Source organism: Mesocricetus auratus, unplaced genomic scaffold, assembly GCF_017639785.1.
Source record: "Mesocricetus auratus isolate SY011 unplaced genomic scaffold, BCM_Maur_2.0 Super-Scaffold_100015, whole genome shotgun sequence".
Taxonomy (NCBI): domain Eukaryota; kingdom Metazoa; phylum Chordata; class Mammalia; order Rodentia; family Cricetidae; genus Mesocricetus; species Mesocricetus auratus.
In genome coordinates this window covers 55,364,214-55,382,545 of record NW_024429198.1, presented here as the reverse complement: position 1 = coordinate 55,382,545, position 18,332 = coordinate 55,364,214, and the positions used below count along the sequence as shown (strand labels likewise).

General features: G+C 53.2%; 1 protein-coding gene across 25 annotated transcripts in view; it reads left to right on the top strand.

The window, feature by feature from the left end:
- Positions 1-18,332, top strand: part of Celf4 (CUGBP Elav-like family member 4) — a 277,565-nt gene that overhangs the window by 244,283 nt on the left and 14,950 nt on the right. For 12 of the 25 annotated variants that reach the window (XM_040757979.1, XM_040757974.1, XM_040757976.1 and 9 more), the window contains exons 4-10: positions 6,197-6,322; positions 6,718-6,797; positions 7,035-7,178; positions 8,262-8,409; positions 10,004-10,153; positions 14,134-14,199; positions 15,747-15,827. In XM_040757979.1, coding sequence (XP_040613913.1) covers positions 6,197-6,322; positions 6,718-6,797; positions 7,035-7,178; positions 8,262-8,409; positions 10,004-10,153; positions 14,134-14,199; positions 15,747-15,827 — 795 coding nt within the window. Of the gene's footprint in view, positions 1-6,193; positions 6,323-6,717; positions 6,798-7,034; positions 7,179-8,261; positions 8,410-10,003; positions 10,154-14,133; positions 14,200-15,746; positions 15,828-18,332 lie in introns of all 25 variants that reach the window. The other 13 variants (XM_040757973.1, XM_040757975.1, XM_040757967.1 and 10 more) reach the window with 2 other exon arrangements.

Genomic DNA, 18,332 nt, shown 5'->3' with positions numbered 1-18,332 from the left:
TGCTCCAGCATGATATAAAGGGGGAAAAGGCCCCATTATGCTATAAATTATCCTGTGATGGGAGAAATGCTGGTTACTGTGCCAGACGCCAGCAGAAACCCCATTAGACACCAGGGTTCGGCTGCTGAGAAGTCCCCACAGAACACCAGGCCGTCTGTTGTGCGCTGCCGATCAAATGTATAATCAGTTACCTGGAGAGATGACTGTGCATTACTGCCTCAGCCAAAGGTGACTTCTAGATAAAGCCACCACACGTCCTCTACTCCTGCTGGGAGCCGTGATGCCTGCGTCACAGACGGAAGGTCAGGAAGAGGGGTAGCAAGGGGACTGGGTGCAGCCTCCATCACCCTGTCTGCCCTGCCATGAAACCGCATAGAACCCAAGGGTTCGGATCCGGCCCAACTTGGAATCCTAGACCAATCTCTCCCCTCTGAGGACACAAAAATGAAGGAACCATTTCTGCCTCACTCCCCACTTCTAGGAGGTGGCAAGAGAGCCCACACCTAGGTCTGTGTCCCTAAATGTGCCCCAAGCTCTGTTCCTCTGGCCTGAACAGATGCGGAGCAGCAGGGGAGACATTAGAGGAAGGAAAGGGAGGCCTCAGTCAAAGGCTCAGGCGACCCTGCGACCGGGAGAGAAGATCCTTCCGGCCCAGATCGGGTGGCCCTTGGACCCCAAAACAGAGATTTACCTTGCCCAGGACTTTTCACAACAAGGACTTTTGGCAGACAGGAGGACAAAACTTGGGAAGGGGCTTCAGGTGGCCTCCAGACGGCAAGCAATGACCGTGAGGTTAATTCCTGGGAGCTGAGCAACATGCCACAAATGCCCTGCCCACTCACCCACCCTCTGGCCCTCACAGAACAGTGTGTTTATCCAGCATGTTATGAGTTGTCTGGGCAAAGACGGCGGGTGGAAAGGCAGAGCGAGGACTCCATGCAGCCCCATCTTCCACCAGGGGCAACAGTAGGAGCCTGAGAACAGCAACTCCATTCGGGCCACATGACATGAGTCCTGGCCTTCTCCAAAGTCTAGGTCAGAGTTCTGAGGATAGATCCTTTGTAGTGGGCTTTCTTGGACTGTGAGCCCCCAAATCATGACACAGAGACTTATTATTAACGATGAATATTTGGCCTTAGCTTAGGCTTGTTCGTAGCCAGCCTTTTCAACTTAATTCAAACCATTTCTATTAATCTATGTGCTGCCTGAGGCTCATTTCCTCATCTGCATACTGTCCATCCTGCTCTCCTGCTTCCTCCCAGTCTCTCACCCATCAGCCCCACCTATCTCTCCTCTGCCTAGCTATTGGCCGTTTAGCTTTTTATTAGACCAATCAGGTGTCTTAGGCAGGCAAAGTAAAACAGCAACACATCTTTACATAGTTAAACAAATGCAACATATTTTTATATAGATAACAAATATTCTATTCCACAAGAATCTTTACCTTTTATGTGGCTCAATTTCCTCATTTGTACACTGTAAATAATGTCCGTAGAGTGCTTACTTCAACATCTGGGGCCTGGTTGCCGTTGGATAAGTGGAAAGGTTCTGCTCCGGAACATTGAAGAGCAGGTCTGTAGGCTTTCATCATGCATAGACATTGAGACTGGGTGGGCCTGGGAGTCCAGTGAGCCACTAAAGATGATGGTACTGTGAACTAGGGGCCAGACAGAACCCATTCAGGATTGATGAGCACAGGAACGTGAAATGAATGGGTCTGAAGCCTGGGCCAGGCTGCCAAGTGTCAAAGGTGAGACTCGGGACTCAGTCCTTTGGCGGGGTACTTGGATATCAGGTGTTGGAACGACAAGGAGGAGGAAGGGGTGTGTACGTGCGATGGGAAGGGAGCAGAGAGAATGCACACGCAGGCAAACTCCACCCCCATGAGTCCTCGGGCTGGCATCCCGTTCCCACTTTCCAGATCCCTCCCTCCTCTCTATGCCCATAGTGCTCACCCCTCTAGACTCTGATCTCACTGTGGCTGGTGTCCATCATCTCCAGAGGACCGTCATTTCATTCTCTCCAAGGCTTTCCTGAGGTCAGTCCTGCACCCTCTCATCAATCAAGTCCTATTCCATCTCCACACCCAATACTCCCTGAGCAGGAACTTCATTCATTCATGTCAACAAATGTTCACTGAGTATCTGCTACATGCCCGGCCCGCTAGGCATTGGCAATTGAGCAGCCATGGTCATCCATTCACAGAAGAGCGGAGTGGAGTTGGGGTCAGTAGGGCTCAGCACAGTTCCTAGATTCAGAAGCTACTGTGTGGGATACAGGAAGGACGGGCTCCACCTTAGGTTATGACGGACACTCTAGCTGCGGTATGGGGAGTAGAGAGCAGGGCCTGGAGGTCTCATATCAGAGAGAGTAGGACAGCATGGGTGGTGGTAGCTCCAACTAAAGAGGAGATGAGGAAACAGAATAGATCTGGCTAGAGGAACGCAAGAGTAGCGGGAACGGATGCCTTCTCGAGCTTCTGCTTCCTCCCACACCAACATCAAACAGCCCAGTCCTGGAGGGAACCAGTCAGATCTGGGCCTGGCACTGCCTAGCCCATGGGGGCCAGAGGGGTGAGGGTCTTCATTTGTATTCCATTGCAGTCCCCATCCCGGCAGCCTTTGATCTGGTTTGATGTCTTCTTCAGCCTCTTCCCAGGCAGGAAGCCTTTCATCCTCGGGAGGCGGTACCCAGCCCAGCTGCCTGTCCCTGGCTCTGGTTCTGTCACAGAGTGGGGGGAGTGGAACAGAGAGGAGGGGGGGGCATTGTCCTCCTCTCCCTTGGGTCACTTCATGCAAGAGCTCTTCTGAGGCATGGCAGCTGACCCCTGAGACCTAAGCGAAGTGGACAGTCAACCCGGCTGTCAGCCTTAGAGGGACCCAAAGCTGGGGTTGCTTTCCTGGTGGGTCCAACGAAACAGAACTGGCTGCATCACCTAAGCATCAGACAATCACCTGGGAAGGAGGTGGTGACATCGACCCCTGGCCATGGCCTTCCTATGCAGAGGACGGGGCTGAGGCTGGGTGCTGCCTCTGGAGGCAGTGAAGGGATCACCACAGGGAACTGGGAAGAGACCACAGAGGCTTCTGGGCTTGGGAATGGTATAGTCTGGGAACCTTGAAAACTGAGCACACAGATGCAGGTGCAGGTAAGTTGGTGAGGTCCCTACTTGTCCCCTTGGGGTTATAGATGCTTGACTGACGTGGTCTTGGGGAATTAATGGAAATGTCCCGTGGAGATGTAGCTGGTACAGAGCAGGCAGAGGTTTCCCTTGTTTTGGCTCCATCCAGTCAGGAATCCTAAAGGATGCTGGGGGCTCTCAGTGGTCCTGGAAACACTGCTACAAGACCAGGAAGTTTTAAGGAAAAACTGACTTCTTAAGTTGCTTGGGCCAGCAAGATTGCCCAGCACTCACAACTGACCTACCGGCCAGCACCCCTGTGGGTAAGCATCAGCCACGGCTGCTAACAGTCACAGAAGCAGGCATTTGTTGAACATTTATTCTGTGCGAGGCCTTGTCCTAAGAGCTTCATAGAGTCTCTGGGGCTTCATGGCAGAGTTCCTGGGATCCATGTAAAAGCTTTGGATTCTCATGGGATTGCAGAATCATGTACAACCTTACAACCTACTGAAAGAGAAAAACCCAGAAGGACACCCTCCCCACCCCCACACACACCCAAAGTTCATCTCAGATTCATTTCCCAGGTCCACAGTAAGTTCTCAATAAACCTTGATGAAGGGGACAGTCAGAGAGGACAGCCAGAAGGCACGGATGCTCTGGCCTAGTCCTTCTGGTGGTGGCTGTAGACACCTTTACCTAATGTTTAATGGGGACTATGATAATGCAAATGTATTCCCATGGGGAGAAGACACCCAGATCCAGAGCCGAGCTGCTTCTCCAGGCTGAGCATCTACCTTCTGGGATGCTACTCTCCTGCACACGGGCACTTCTGCACACCCACAGACAATGGCACACCTAGTTTTAAAGAGCAACAGGGAGGGCTCTGGGAGCTAGAGGCTGAGGGTAGTCGAGGCCTTGGCTATAGTTCACTGCATCCCAGAGCAGAGGTGACTTTCTTAGCCAAATCAGGGCAGAGCAAACCAAGGAGAAGCAGCATCCCCTTTCTTCTTCTTATGGCATAAAGAATCCCAAATAATCCTGTTATTACTGTTCACCAGGCACTGTCCCTTCAGCAACTTCCAGAATGGTATGAAAGAAGGTTGCATTGTACCCATTTTATAGATCTAGAAAACTGAGGCTTGAAGTGGTTAGTGATAGAGCTGGGAGGTAAGGAGTATGGCATGCTGGGCCTGCCCAGAAGATCCACTCCAGATTCGGAATTCTTCTAGTCCTTGATCTGAAACACAAGCCTTAGGACTAACTCCATGCTCCATGGACCCAAAATCCAAATGGAAAGGAAGAGTGCAAGCCCACGACACTCAGGATCCAGATAGGAACATCTGCATTGTGTAGGCGTCATCAGAGGAAGACGTTTGGAGCCAGGTCTGTTTTGCTGCCTTGTGGCTTTGGGGAAAAGTGAGTTAGCTGCAGTTTCCATGGTGCCATCAGGATGGCCAGCGAAGGGGCAGCCTGGCAACCTACACATTAAGAATGGTCTCCAGAAAACCTCATAGTAAGGGGAGACTCAGGGGAGAACAAATTAAGGGGGGGGCACAACACTGGTGGAATAGAAAGACACTGTGGATGAATCTTAATGCAATCAGAAAGCTGTCACGATGTTAATAAAGGAATACACTCAGAGTGAAGCAAGGACTGAGTCCCAGCATTTAAATCAACATCACGGAGGGCACCATGTACCTCTTTCTGAAGGTATCAGGAAGCTGCAGGTTTTTAGCTGCAGATCTTTTGGGGCCTTTAATAGGCACCTGTTGGGGCAGAGGCACAAGCTTCAGTTGCTCTGCTGAAGTACTGAGAACTCCCCTTCCACTCCAGCTCTGTCTGTGACTACTTCCCAGGGCAATCCTAAAAGCCCCATCTTCCTCTCTAAGGGCTCTCTCGAGTCTTCCTCTCTCTAAGGGCTCTGCTCTTCCTTTCTTCTTTCTAGTCATCCAGATTCTCCATGCTTTTCTGCTTCCAGTCCTTTTGCCTGCCACGTTCCCTGTCCCCTCCTCCACACCCTTCCTCTCTCTCTCTCTCTCTCTCTCTCTCTCTCTCTCTCTCTCTCTCTCTCTCTCTCTCTCTCTCTCTCTCTCTCTCTCTCTCTCTCTCTCTCTCCTTGTTCTCTGATGTCCATCCCCACACTGAAGATGAAGAGAGAGGCTGGAGCTCACGGCACTGCCATGACCCAGAGTTGGGTAGAACAGTCAATGTGGTACAGGGTCAGGCTGCTGGTTCCCCAATCCAGGAGTTGACAATGTATCACCAGCAGGTTAGGTGAGGAGTGAAAATCCACCCGGCTGGTGGGGGAGGACCTGGGGTGGCTAGGCAAAGACTGTTCTGCTTTGCACAGGGCGAGCATGCTGTCCCAGGTCCTGAAATTGAAGGCCCTGTGCGGCAGAAGATCTAATGTTTTTCTCCAGGGAGCAACTTAATACAGGGTGGTGGGGAGGAAAGTCAGACAGATACCAATTTCACAGGTGAAGCAGTAAGTGAGACAAGTGAGAGGAGGTATAAGGGCACTGGCAAGAGGTTGTTCTAGAAGAGGACTCTGCCCAGACCCCTCCACGCAGAGCAAACGGCATCACCCAAGGTTTCAGGATGACTATGCATTGCAATTCATTCTTGCACCAGAGAAGATGGGGTTTAGAGAAAGTGAATCATACATGTGCCAGAAGTCAGGTCAGGGAGCAGGCTGTCGTCTAGCAGGAGGCAGAGTGAGTCATTGCCATCCAGTTCCCACTCCCCGCTAACGCCGACTTGCTCTGGATGCTATGCTCCCCGCACCTACCACTCCCTACCACCAACCACCACCCCTGTACCCTCGCCGCTGCCAGCCAAGCTCCTCCCTCCCACCCCACCCACCTCTGGCTGTGAGCTTCATGCTTTCCCTCACCCTTCCAGTTGCTTTTGCTCTGGCTGAGAGTCCCTCCTCCTCCCGCCAAACTCCTCCCCCTCACTCTCCGTTTGGCTGTGAGCTCCGCCCCCTTCCGCCAAGCTCCTCCCCTACCCCGTTGCCCGCCCCCGCACTGCTCCTCCTCTGGCCCGGGTAAGCATCTCCTTATTTTGTTCTAGAAGATAGAAAACTCTTCGTGGGTATGCTCAACAAGCAGCAATCCGAAGACGACGTGCGCCGCCTCTTCGAGGCCTTCGGGAACATCGAGGAGTGCACTATCCTGCGCGGGCCGGACGGCAACAGCAAGGGTGTGTGGGTGTGGATGTGTGGGTGTGTATGCGCGCGCGTGCACTAGTGCCCGGGAACAAGCTTGGAAAGGGTGCTAGCGCCGCCAAGTGGTCTTCGTGGAGACCAAGTGGGGTTCTCTGCTCTGTGCCCCTTCCTGTCACTGTCCGGCCTCTTCACAGCTTATACTCATCTGGGGCACAGCCTCTCTGCTCGCCCTGCCTCTGTCTCTGTCTCTGTCTGTCTGTCTCTCTCTGTCTCTCTGTCTCTGTCTCTGTCTCTGTCTCTCTGTGTGTGTGTGTGTGTGTGTGTGTGTGTGTGTGTGTGTGTGTGTGTGGTGTCTGCCTCTGTCTGTGTGTCTTTGTTTCTGTCTCTCTGGGTCTTCAGGGCCATGGCTCAGTCTATCCTATTCCCGCAGGGTGCGCGTTTGTGAAGTACTCCTCCCACGCTGAGGCGCAAGCCGCCATCAATGCTCTACACGGCAGCCAGACTATGCCTGTGAGTGTGGCCCCTCGCGGTTGCGCGCAGGGTCTTATCACCCTTACCACTGCTTTTCAGATCAGGGTAGACTGAGGTAACCCAGAAAAGGTGGGATTGAGATTTAGGACCCCCTGGGTGACCTCCGTATAGCACCCCACAGGGAGCGCGGGGTGGGGGGATGTGGGGGACCAGGCAGGGCAGGGACACTGGGGCGAGACTGGGGCAGGCGGATCTCATGTGCCACCCTGGCCGCAGGGAGCCTCCTCCAGCCTGGTGGTCAAGTTTGCAGACACTGACAAGGAGCGCACGATGCGACGGATGCAGCAGATGGCTGGCCAGATGGGCATGTTCAACCCCATGGCCATCCCCTTCGGGGCCTATGGTGCCTACGCTCAGGCAGTAAGTGGGGGCAAGGGTGGGCGGGATTTGTTCTGGAGCTCACCCCCACCAGCCCTAGAGAACAGGGATACCTACCCAAACATATTGCTCTGTCCCCAGGGTGAAGAGTGTCAGGCACAAACCCGGAGAGGGTAGCCCCAGGAGTTAGGGAGAGAATCCAGGTCGGGGTGGTTGCCAGCAGGAGATGGGACTACTGTCCTGATTTTCAAGGGGGGTGTTCCTCGAGAAGGCCCTTGACCGGGTAGCCAGATGGGTCACCCTGCTCCCCAACCCCCCCACAAATCAATGTGAAGGCTAGACAGTGCCAATGGGGGAATGGTCAGGCGTTTGGTCCTCACTATGCAAACTCCATCTACAGGGGTTTTCTCAGATCTTCCGTTCACTCCTGACGGGGGCTGTGTGAAGTGACCCAAAGCCTCAAGCACCCACTCTTCCCCTGCCTCTGCCAACCAGTTAATTTCCTCCACAGTTGCACCCTCTCTTCCACCTCCAGGCTCATAGCCAACATCCCTGCATGGTGGCCCCGAGGCCCTCCAGGGCTCTGCAAACACCACTCACTTCCTGAGCAAAGTCTAGCGTTGACCACTTACTGTGGCCTCCTCAGCCCCCACTCACCTTGTAAGAACAGTTGAGGCTCTAGTCTTGTTTCTCCTGTCTCTTCTATGTGACCAATCTGAGCAGAAATCTACCCCGTTAATTGTATACAGCTCATTCAACAAGTGAGGAGGAGTCTGCGTGTCATTTCCCAGGATAACGTGTCTCACACACACACACCGGCTAGCATATAGTCAGTCCCTTTCCCTACCCTGAACAACTTGGAATAACAAAGGTCTTACTGTCCCTTGTTTTAAGCAGTCAGTTCCCAGGGGAGTGGAGACTAAGGCAGGCAAGGGGTGTGACCATGCAAGGGGTGTGGCCATGCAAGGGTGTGACCACGCAAGGGGTGTGACCATGCAAGGGGTGTGACCAAAAGACTGTCCCAGCTCCCTGGGGCTCAGAGGTTGGTCTCCAGGTGTTGAGCCCCTGGTGGTGGGGCTGCCCCCCCGGAAGCGTGTGATATTTTTTCCACTCCCTCTGCTCCAGCTGATGCAGCAACAAGCAGCCCTCATGGCATCGGTGGCACAAGGAGGCTACCTGAATCCCATGGCTGCGTTCGCTGCCGCCCAGATGCAGCAGATGGCGGCCCTCAACATGAATGGCCTGGCAGCCGCTCCTATGACCCCAACCTCAGGTAAGACAATAGGTCCCTGGCCTGGGGAGAGTAGCAGGGCCCAGGCTGTGGCATCATTATGGTGGCTAGTGGCTCATTCTGCAGTAAGAACACACAGGGGGTCTAGGCCCAGGTAGCTTGTCTCAAAACTGTTCTAATCCGTAGGGTCCCAAGCAAGATGAGATGTGGACCTCACAGAATCCAGAGTAGGATTCCAGTGTGAGATAGTTTCTCTCAATTTGTCTGCCCGTGCCTAATGAATCCATCTTTATCTGTATTAACAAACAATATCTGGAAAGAAAGTGACAAGACAACATCTCAATTCAAAGTCTAGCATACCCCTGCCTGCTCAGTTGCCTTGGCCTTCCTCTTTAAGCCAACCTTGACTAACAGGCATTTTCCGAGAAAACCTCAACCGTCTAGAGAACCACATGCGTCATCGGGGATAGGCACTGAAATCAACCAATCTCACAAAACGTGTTTTTGGTTGTCTCCTGGCTCTTGTCCAGTACAATTGCCTCCCACCCCTAGGATATCTGGCAATGTCCACAGGCATTTTTGTTTGTCAAAGCTCAGAAGAGAGAATGCTGCTAGCATCTAGTGTGTAGAGGCCAGAAAGGTGTTGCTACACATCTCACGATACACAGGTCAGCTCCCTAACGGAACTGTCTGGCTCTAAATGACAGCTGTGCCAACCCTGAGAAGCCAAGGCTCTAAATCCAAGGGCGGCTGATATGGCTGATATGGCTGATATGGCTGATATGGCTGATACGGCTGATATGGTGGGCTCTCCTTTACCAAGCTTTCAGCTCCCCACGCCAGCTCACAGCAGTAATCTTCCCGAGGCCCAGCTGTGTCTTTCACAGCTCAAAGCCACACAAGACTGAGACATCTCTGGCCTCAACTAGAGCATCACCCTATTACTTACTTCTGTTCCCCAACTTCAGGGACAAACATGGGGCCTGGAAGTGGGTTAGCCTCAGCTACAATAGGAAGACTCTTCCCACCCTTTGGGGCCTCAGGACGATGATAACAGTCCTACATCTTGGTGTCCGCCACCTAGAACAAGGAAGGTGCATGGGTTGTCACCTGGTCCTAACTTAGTCATCACTACCACCATGATCACCACTATTGCTTCTGCTGGAGGAAGCCAAATAGGGCTGAGATTGGACTCTAAGGTGCCTTTTCTCCCTCAGTGTAAGAATCTAGAATTCTCCTCCAGTTGAATAGCAAGACTTCTTGGAGAGGCAGATAAGCCTTTCACGGACCCAAAAAGGACCAACCAATGGTGGCTTAGCTGGACTGTGCAAGAGATACTGAGGAAACAATGAAGGGCCGAGAGTGGGTAGAGTCAAGGACACCAACAATAGTCTGTGTGCTCTAGATTCCAGGGTAGCCATCAGTAGTTGGAGAAATCTTCATAGGGTGAGGGCTCTGCCTTGAACAATGAATAGTCTGGGGTAAATAAAGGAGTCACATTCAAGAAATTAAGCCAAGGCATAGTCTACCAAGTCCAAGTCTGTCCCTAGGCCCTGGGAGCTAGCAAGGCAGAACTCTATGGCTCAGCTACCCTTGCCTTACCTTTTCCCCAACCCCTCTGTATCCCCCAAACCAGGTGGCAGCACCCCTCCAGGCATCACTGCACCAGCTGTGCCTAGCATCCCATCCCCCATCGGGGTGAACGGCTTCACTGGCCTCCCCCCACAGGCCAATGGGCAGCCTGCTGCGGAAGCTGTGTTTGCCAACGGTATCCACCCATACCCAGGTAAGCATGTCTAGTGGCCCGTCCTTCCCACTTCTCATTCACTTTTAAAAGAAGGAATGTACAACACCAGTCCTCTGCCTGTTCCTTGGTGGAACCACAAATGTGGTCAGAGAGGGTCGGCCACCTTCCTGTTTCAAGGAACCTGTCATGAGAGAGAAAGGAACAAAATCCCATCATGGGGATTGCCTTCTGATCTCTAAGACAGAATTCTATCCCAGGGACGTCAGGAAGTAAAGACCCTAGAAGCAATTGTACAACCCAGGTAGAGAGAAGAGGCCAGCAACTGCAAATTGATTGAGTGTGAACTTGAGTTGTAATAGCTAGAAGGGAAAAAGCTAAAAGAATAATAGCATTTAGTGATATGTAACAAAGGATTCATTGGGAGAAGGAACTGGAGTTATCTGACAGTCTAACCATTACATCCCAGTCTAGTCTATGGCACACACACACACACACACACACACACGCACATGCACACGCACACGCACGCTCGCACACACAAATAGGTCAGCACTCCAGACAGCGCCCGCTGGACAGCTCCTGGGGCTCTCTGTTCAGGAGGTGAAACTAAAGATAAGGAGTCCCATTTCTGGTTGCGGATGGACTTTGTTCCTGTCAAACTCAGTGGTCCTCGCATGACGAGAGTGCGCAGCTGCCCTGACGTGCTTCTTCCTTCTCACACAGAGGATGACATGTCTCAGGGCAGGGAAGCAGGGTCCAGAGCAAGTGGTAACATAACAGAGATGTGCAAAGTGCCGTCCTCCAATCTGGATATCAGAGGCAGGGGCTATAAAAGCCCACTATTCACTACATGGTAGGATTCCAGGACATTGGATTGTGTCCTAGGAGGTCAAAGTTCAGATGAGAGCACAATGTCTACCTTCCTCCTCCATCTTAAAATAGCACACCTAAGTCTGATGGAGAGGGAATGTTCTCTGATTCAAGATGGCAGAAGACTCACGTGAAGAGTCCTGCAGGCTATAGGACCCAGGAGCATCCCTGATGAGGAAGAACTCGCTGGATTTAGCAGTGAGGGTCAAGAGGGGACACAGCTGTAGGGTGGGCTGTCCTGGAGACCCAGAAGCAGGAGAGGGTTACTTGGAAGGAGCAGGGTTGTTAGGAGGAGGTAGGCCCAATAAGGATGAGACCAGCCTGCGACAGACCGACCTAGGTGGGGCAGATTCATGCTCATCAGAATCCACTGTGGGTCTTGACAAAACCTAGACTTGTAGAGGTCCTGGTTTCACAGTCTAGGGGCAACTGCAGTATAAAAGAGCTGTAGCTAGAGTAGAGCCTGATCCCGGTGCTGGAGAAACTTTCGAGAGAGGAGCTGCTTAGCTGGCAACAGTTGTCCTTGATTCCAGTGCTTGCCCTAGAGTGCAGCCTTCAGTCCATCGAGGACTGGAGAGGGACTTGTTGGAGCCCAGGGGGTGTGGTTTGCTGTTTAAGCACGGGGACTCCTGCCTGGCACAGGCGCTGGGGGAGGGGCTTGGCATGCCGGAGGCAGAGGTGACTCTGCGAATCTCAGGCCTGATGGTTGGGAGATGCCGCCCTTGGCACATCTAAGCATCTCCTTCCTCCACTCTTCTCCAGTTCCTTCCCCACCGCCACTGGCATCTGTGAACCATTTCTGTGATGGAGCTTGCACATGTTTCTTCTCCCCGTTTGTAACCAGCTGCCATATTCCATAAACAATTTCCTGACAGAACCAGAGGAGGGGCGAAGGGAAGGAGAAAAGCAGTACATTAAAAAAATTAATTTACCATTTTTAAATGCAGAGTTTGGAGCCACCGTAATGAGCGAGATCCTTCAAAGTGTTCACTGTTTGGCAGTTACTAATGAGGTCGTTAGGCAGAAAAGCAGAGAGGGGTCTCTCTCCAGTTCTTAGCCCCAGCCCCTTCTCTGTCCGCCCATCTTGCTCACGACCATGTGGAAAGTACACAGTGTGTGTGTGTGTGTGTGTGTGTGTGTGTGTGTGTGTGTGTGTGTGGTCTCTTTTTGTTGTTTTGTTTTGTTGAGATAAGGTTTCCCTATGTAGCCCTGTCTGTCCTGGAGTTCACTTTCTAGACCAGGCTGGCCTCGAACTCACAGAGATCTGCCTGCCTCTGCCTCCCTGGGTGCTGTGATTAAAGGCGTGCGCCACCACTGCTCAGCAATGTGGATGTTTTTAGGGGCCATGCAGCACCCTCAAATGACTGACGTTGGTGAGCGCCAAGCAGTGTTCACAGTCTTCCTTGTGCACTGTTCTCAAAGCCCTAGCGACACACTGGGCACTGCCTCTAAGTTGTGCACATTGTTTTGAACACTCACTTCAAACGTCGTTCTGCTAGAGAAGGGCACCGTTTCTCACACGAATGAAGGTGCCTTGCGGGCGAGCATCCAGAAAGACCAAGACAACAAACCGGATGTGGCTGTCACTCTAGAGAGCTTGGAAGAAAGCAAAGGAGGCAGGCAAGAGGGGGTAGGAATTAGTTCTGCCAGGCATCACAGTTTGGAGTTCTTGGCTCTAGTCTCCATCATGGGGAGAGGTAGGGATTGGCAGGAAGTAGCTCTTAGGATCCATCTTTAGCCCCACCCGTGGGGGGTTGTGCAAACCCAATTCCTAGAGGGTGTTATATCCGTCACCTGCCTGTCTCTACAGACCCAGGCTATTCTAGAGGCTGTTTCCCACGTGGAATTTTATCGAATGACTCATGGACAAGAGCTCAAAATTCGGAAGTGGGTGTTCTCCCTATTAAAGGCATTGAAGCCAGATCAGTAGTTAGCTTGGCTGGGCTGGGTCAAAGGACACATGAGTCCGGAGGCTTTTCCCCTGCCACCTAGAGCTATCCAGTTTTCTCCAAACACAATGGGGCTGGGTCCTCCCTGAGTTTGGACATCTATCTCCATGCATCTTCCTGGGCCAGCCCACTCCTCACGTCAATCATCGCTGGCCTCAGTAACCAAGGGCCACACCCACTGCTGGCTAATTCTTCTACTGATATCTCCTCAGCACCAACAAAGGCCAGAGGCAAAGCAAGTCTTCCCCCAGTTCAGTTTCCCTGAGGGTCATCCAAGGTGCCTCTGCTCTTTCGTCGCCTCCTTTTCTCTAGGAGGTATCTTCCTCAAACTCTATTGGCAGACCCAAGGGAAGTGATTTGTTTTTCTCTTTATCGCTGTGATAATGACCATGATAAAAAGTAGCATGGGATGAAATGGTTTATTTTGACTAAGTACCATGAGCCACAGTTCTCGGAGAGGAACCAAGGCAGGAGCCTAGGGCTGGAGCTGAAGCCGAAGCCATGGAGCGGTGCTGCCTATTGGCCTCCTCCCCATGGCTTGCTCCGCCTGCTTTCTGATACAACCCAGGACCACTTTCCCAAGGGTGGCACAGCCGTTAATCAAGAAAATGCCCCACAGACTTGCCTAACGACCAAGCCGATGGAGGCATTTTCTCATTTGAGGGATCTTCCCAGAAGACCCTAGCTTGTGTCCCGTTAGCAAAAGTATACCCACCACAGGAACAGTGTCAGGGAGAGTCCTCCCAGAGTCACATGGGCTCTGCAAGATGTACTTGCCTTCACTGCCCCCACATTCTTCTGGGGATGTATAAACTAAAGGCCCCCAACCTGAGCACCCTTGGCTCCTCAGTCCCTCTCCAGGACCAGAGCCCTCGTGTCTCCCCACCAAGGAGCTCACAGCCTGGAACCTCTCCCCAGCCTTCATAAACCTGTGCACAAACTGATCTCAGCCCTCCCCAGGCCGGCTTCACTATACGTTTCCCAGCTTGAGTAGACGACTCAGTGCCTACTTAGGGTTTGGGCGCAGAACAGAAAACTCCCTCAGGACCCAGCTCTCAAGGTGCCTGTCTCAGCTGTCCTCCCTCGGGGTCAGCCCATGGTGACCAGAGAGGGCAGCAGAGTCACAGCTGGGCCTGGTGGGGGCAGGGGCTAGCCTGGGTGGACTTCGCCACTGACCTCTGATTTCTTGGCTTCCTGCAGCACAGAGCCCCACAGCAGCCGACCCCCTGCAGCAGGCCTACGCGGGAGTACAGCAGTATGCAGGACGTTAGTATCCACGCAGCCTCTCGGTTCTCCCACCAATCTAACCGCCTCTCCACACACGGCACCTTCCCTCTCTGCCCTGCTCCCAGCCCTGCTCCCAGCCCTGCATGAGGTGGGGAGGGGGTAGCGGGGGCTCTGGATGGAAGGAGGGAGGCTGAGGCTCGCACAGATGCTGTTTTCCATCGCCACCCAGATGTCTTCCACCTCTGGTTCTCATCCTGGTGCCTTCACATAGGGATGGGGGAAGGCCAGAACTCCCTGGGCTGGTGAACCAGAGGAGAGCTTGGCCCTTGAGAAGCAGTGACACAGTTGGCTTCCTGTCCCTATGGCGTTGACTTCCAGGGCCAGTGTGCTTGCTGGTTCCGTGCTACATAGCTACACTGGTTGCTGCACTGTGCAGTTCATGGTCTCTGACCCAGAAAGCAGAGACCTGGGTATGAGAGGAGGAGGGGCTCCAGAGCGAAAACAGCTCCTCCTATGCACACAAGTAAGACAGAGCCCAGAGGAGAGACAGCAAAATGGACAGGCAGGCAGGAAGGGGCAGCCTGAGGCCAGCAGGCCAGGTGTCCTAGAGCCCAGCCAAGCTGTCAGCCAAGTCTCTCTTTTTGCCCCGCCACTTGGCCACATACCCTTGTCATCCCTACCATCCCTACTGTGCTCACTGTCTGGCCTGGCTAGGGCACTTCTTCACCAGCTTTGGAGATCTAGTGATGCCCCATTGTGGGTGATGGGGCTACCTCACAAGGTGGGGCCTCAGGGGAAGCTGTCCTTGCTCAGCTGGAGCCAAGAAGAGGCTCTATTATTAGGCTCTTCCCAGCTCTAACCTCGGGCCCTGCAGCTGTGGGAGCCAGGCTGGGCTGCCAAGAGAGATATCCCCTCTGCCTTCCCTCTGACCAAAGCTTTCCCAACCAAAACAGAGAGCACAGGCACACTCCTGGGGAACACACATCCACACCTTATTGGAAGCTCCTTTCTTCCCACTAGGTATCATCTGAGAAGAAATAGGTCAGCTATGGTTTCCACTGCTATGATTAGATCTGCCTATCTCTCGACACACACACACACACACACACAGATGCACACACAAACACACTCACACACATGCACACAGAGCACACACAAGCACAGACTCACACATATGCACACACAGATGCACACACTCACATGCACACACAGATGTACACACATGCACATACAGACTCACACATATAAACACACACGCACACAGATGCACAAGCATGCATGCAGATATACATACACACATGCACACACACAGATGCACATACACACACATACACACACACACACACACACACGCACGCACGCACATGCACGCAGGCACAGAAGAATCTGATTGTACTGATACTTCCCTCCATAGGCAACCCAAACTGAGAGCTTCCTTCTCTGAACTGCCTGAGCTGCTGCACAGCCCGCGGCTGGCGGCTCCTGCTAACTGACACTGAACTCTCTCTCTCTCTGTCTCTGTTCTGGCCTCCCGCCCTGTCTGTGTCTCTCTGCACCCTGTCACTATCTCTTCGGCTCTTCATCAGCTGCCTACCCTGCTGCCTATGGTCAGATAAGCCAGGCCTTTCCTCAGCCACCGCCAATGATTCCCCAGCAACAGAGAGAAGGTGAGTCTCGCTCCCCCCACCCCATGAAGAGGCCGCTTACCTGGGCCTCTGGCCTCCCCACGTCTCTGACAGGACCTTGGTTAGATGAATACACAGAGGTGGGTTAGGGAGCTGCTGGGCTAGGAGAAGAGGCACTCTCCTGGTCATATGAATCAAAGCAGCCTGGTGACAGGACACCATGCCCCCGGGGCCAACAAGCCATGCCCAAGGCACCTTCCCCTCTCCCCGCCTCATTTGCCAGTGGTCTGACACAGTTCACATGCAAGTGCTTGGTCTTTAGAGACCAACCCTCGAGAATGGGGAGGTGGTTTTCCTTCTGCAGCAAGCCTTAAACAGTCACTCTTGAACACGACGTAGCAGAAGTTAACAGACTTGCTGGTGAAGGCCTTATCTCTGCTCCAGGGAGTTCTCAGCTCTGTGGAGAGCACACAGGTCCATTCAGAGGGCCATCTGCTGTGTTCCCAAAGAGCGAAAGCAGAGCTGGGGAGCGAGGCTCCAGCAACGGGGCAGCCTTCGCAACACTGGGCACTGGGAGGAGATGGTGGCTAGCCTGAGGTCAGGGAAGGGGGTGCTGCAGAGAGGAGAGTCCATTTGCCCAGTGTGGAGGGCAGGGACAAATAAACACTCATGACTGGAAGGGTCAGGCACAGGAGGCTGGTTTACCCCGTACAGTACACATGTACCTTCCGGGTGATCAGGAGAGAAAGGTGGCATTCCCGCCAGGCCCCACAGGTAGGATGGGGTGTGTCATGGTGACCGTGCAGGTCTAGCGATGAAGGATGCTCTAGAAGTTTGTGTGCAGAAGTCAGAGTGGGCAGAGCAGGACAAGCAAGACCGGAGCCTTGGCAGAGCTTTCATGATGACACTCATCAGTTTCCCTTCCAGTGCCCAAAGAGCCACAGAAGCAGCAAGATAGGAAACTGCATAAACAATCATCCCAGAGGCCCTGCCACAGAAAGCTTAGCTTGTGAATTACGGACACCAAAAAGACTCCCATCTTCCTCACCCCCTGCTAACAAGGCCACCAAATCTGTCCCAGAAGTCCACATGGCAAATTCTAGTTGTTTCCGAATGTCAGGCATGTGGAGCAGACTGTGACAGTGGTCTGGGGTTTAGGTTACTCCCAGAGGACTCTGGGTACACACTGATCTAAAGCCCTTTGGTGAGAGAGCCACCAGCGCATGCTAGTTGAATGGTAGCAAGTATGGATTCCAAACTACACCCCTCTGGGTCTGACTCCACACAAGTCACTCTGTCACTTACACAGTAAGGACAGAGAGGACAAGTCCTTGGAGAGATGTGTGTATCACACTCACTCAGGTCTGCTCTCCTGTACCCCGTGCAGCAAATGTCTATACACAGCCCTTCTCCACCCAGTTACCAAGCCCCCCAAAGTCTCATAGAGCATGTCCCTGTGCATCAGACAGCTCCTGAGGCCCACATTCCCCATACCCAGGGCCCCAGAGGTCTTGTTCCTTACCCCATGCCCTGAAGTGGCCGAGTACCATCTGGACCCCATTAGTGAGCTGGTCAAGGCCCTGTTTTACCCAGAGAGCCCTTGCCTGGGTTGTGGCCTTGGGGCCTACCTTCCTATATCCCAGACCTTCCTCAGTTAGGCCAGAGCCACAGGGGTGGGCCAGGAGTCCCAGTGTTGCTGATCAAGGCCTAGAGCAGAGAGCTATGCCCAAGGCCCCGAGGCTTTTATTACTTCCTTACCTCTCTCTGTAGTCAGATCCCTTCATAACTGTGTCTTAAAGGCCTATGAAGCCCTAAACTCAGCTATACATGAGCACATGTACACACCCACACACAAAACACACATAGACACTCACACACACACTCTGTCTCAGACGCGCACACACACACACACACACACACACACACACACAGCAGCTTAGTGCCATCTAACCCAACACACATGCAGTCCTCACTCCTGGCCTTAAACTCAGGTCTCCTTCTGCTTCCTGGCCCGTTCACCCCCAATTCCCACTCTACGCCGGCCTGCACATCTAGCTCTCTCCTCCTCCTCACACCTTTTCAGTCTCTGTGAAACCTTAGCAAACCCTGCTCCCTGTACTAGCGCCTGTGTAACAGCTCTCACTGTCCTCTCCTTGGAGCAGAAATATTCCATGGACCTGCCCCTTTCTCCTGGCCATCTTCCTAGGGAGGCAGAAACTAGCAGAAGCATGCTGCATGCAGGGTTGGGGTTGCGGCATGAGGAGCAGGTCGTGGGTCCGGAAGGAAGAGAACTGTAGCCCTCAGAAGTGGGGAGGTGGGTGCTGTGGGTAAGGGGTGCCAGGAACAAAAGACACCACAAGCATGAGGTGAGTCGGAAGCACAGAGCCGGGTCCCACGGGGTGGGAAACAGGACTGGATTCCTTCAGCTGCAGTCAGTCTCTGCAGTCCAGGACTGTCGCTGGACAGCGGAGTACAGAGGTAGGTAGGGAGCACCCTCCTGCCAGCTCCTCGTCTTTGAGATGACAAAGCCCAGCTGTGCCCAGGCCA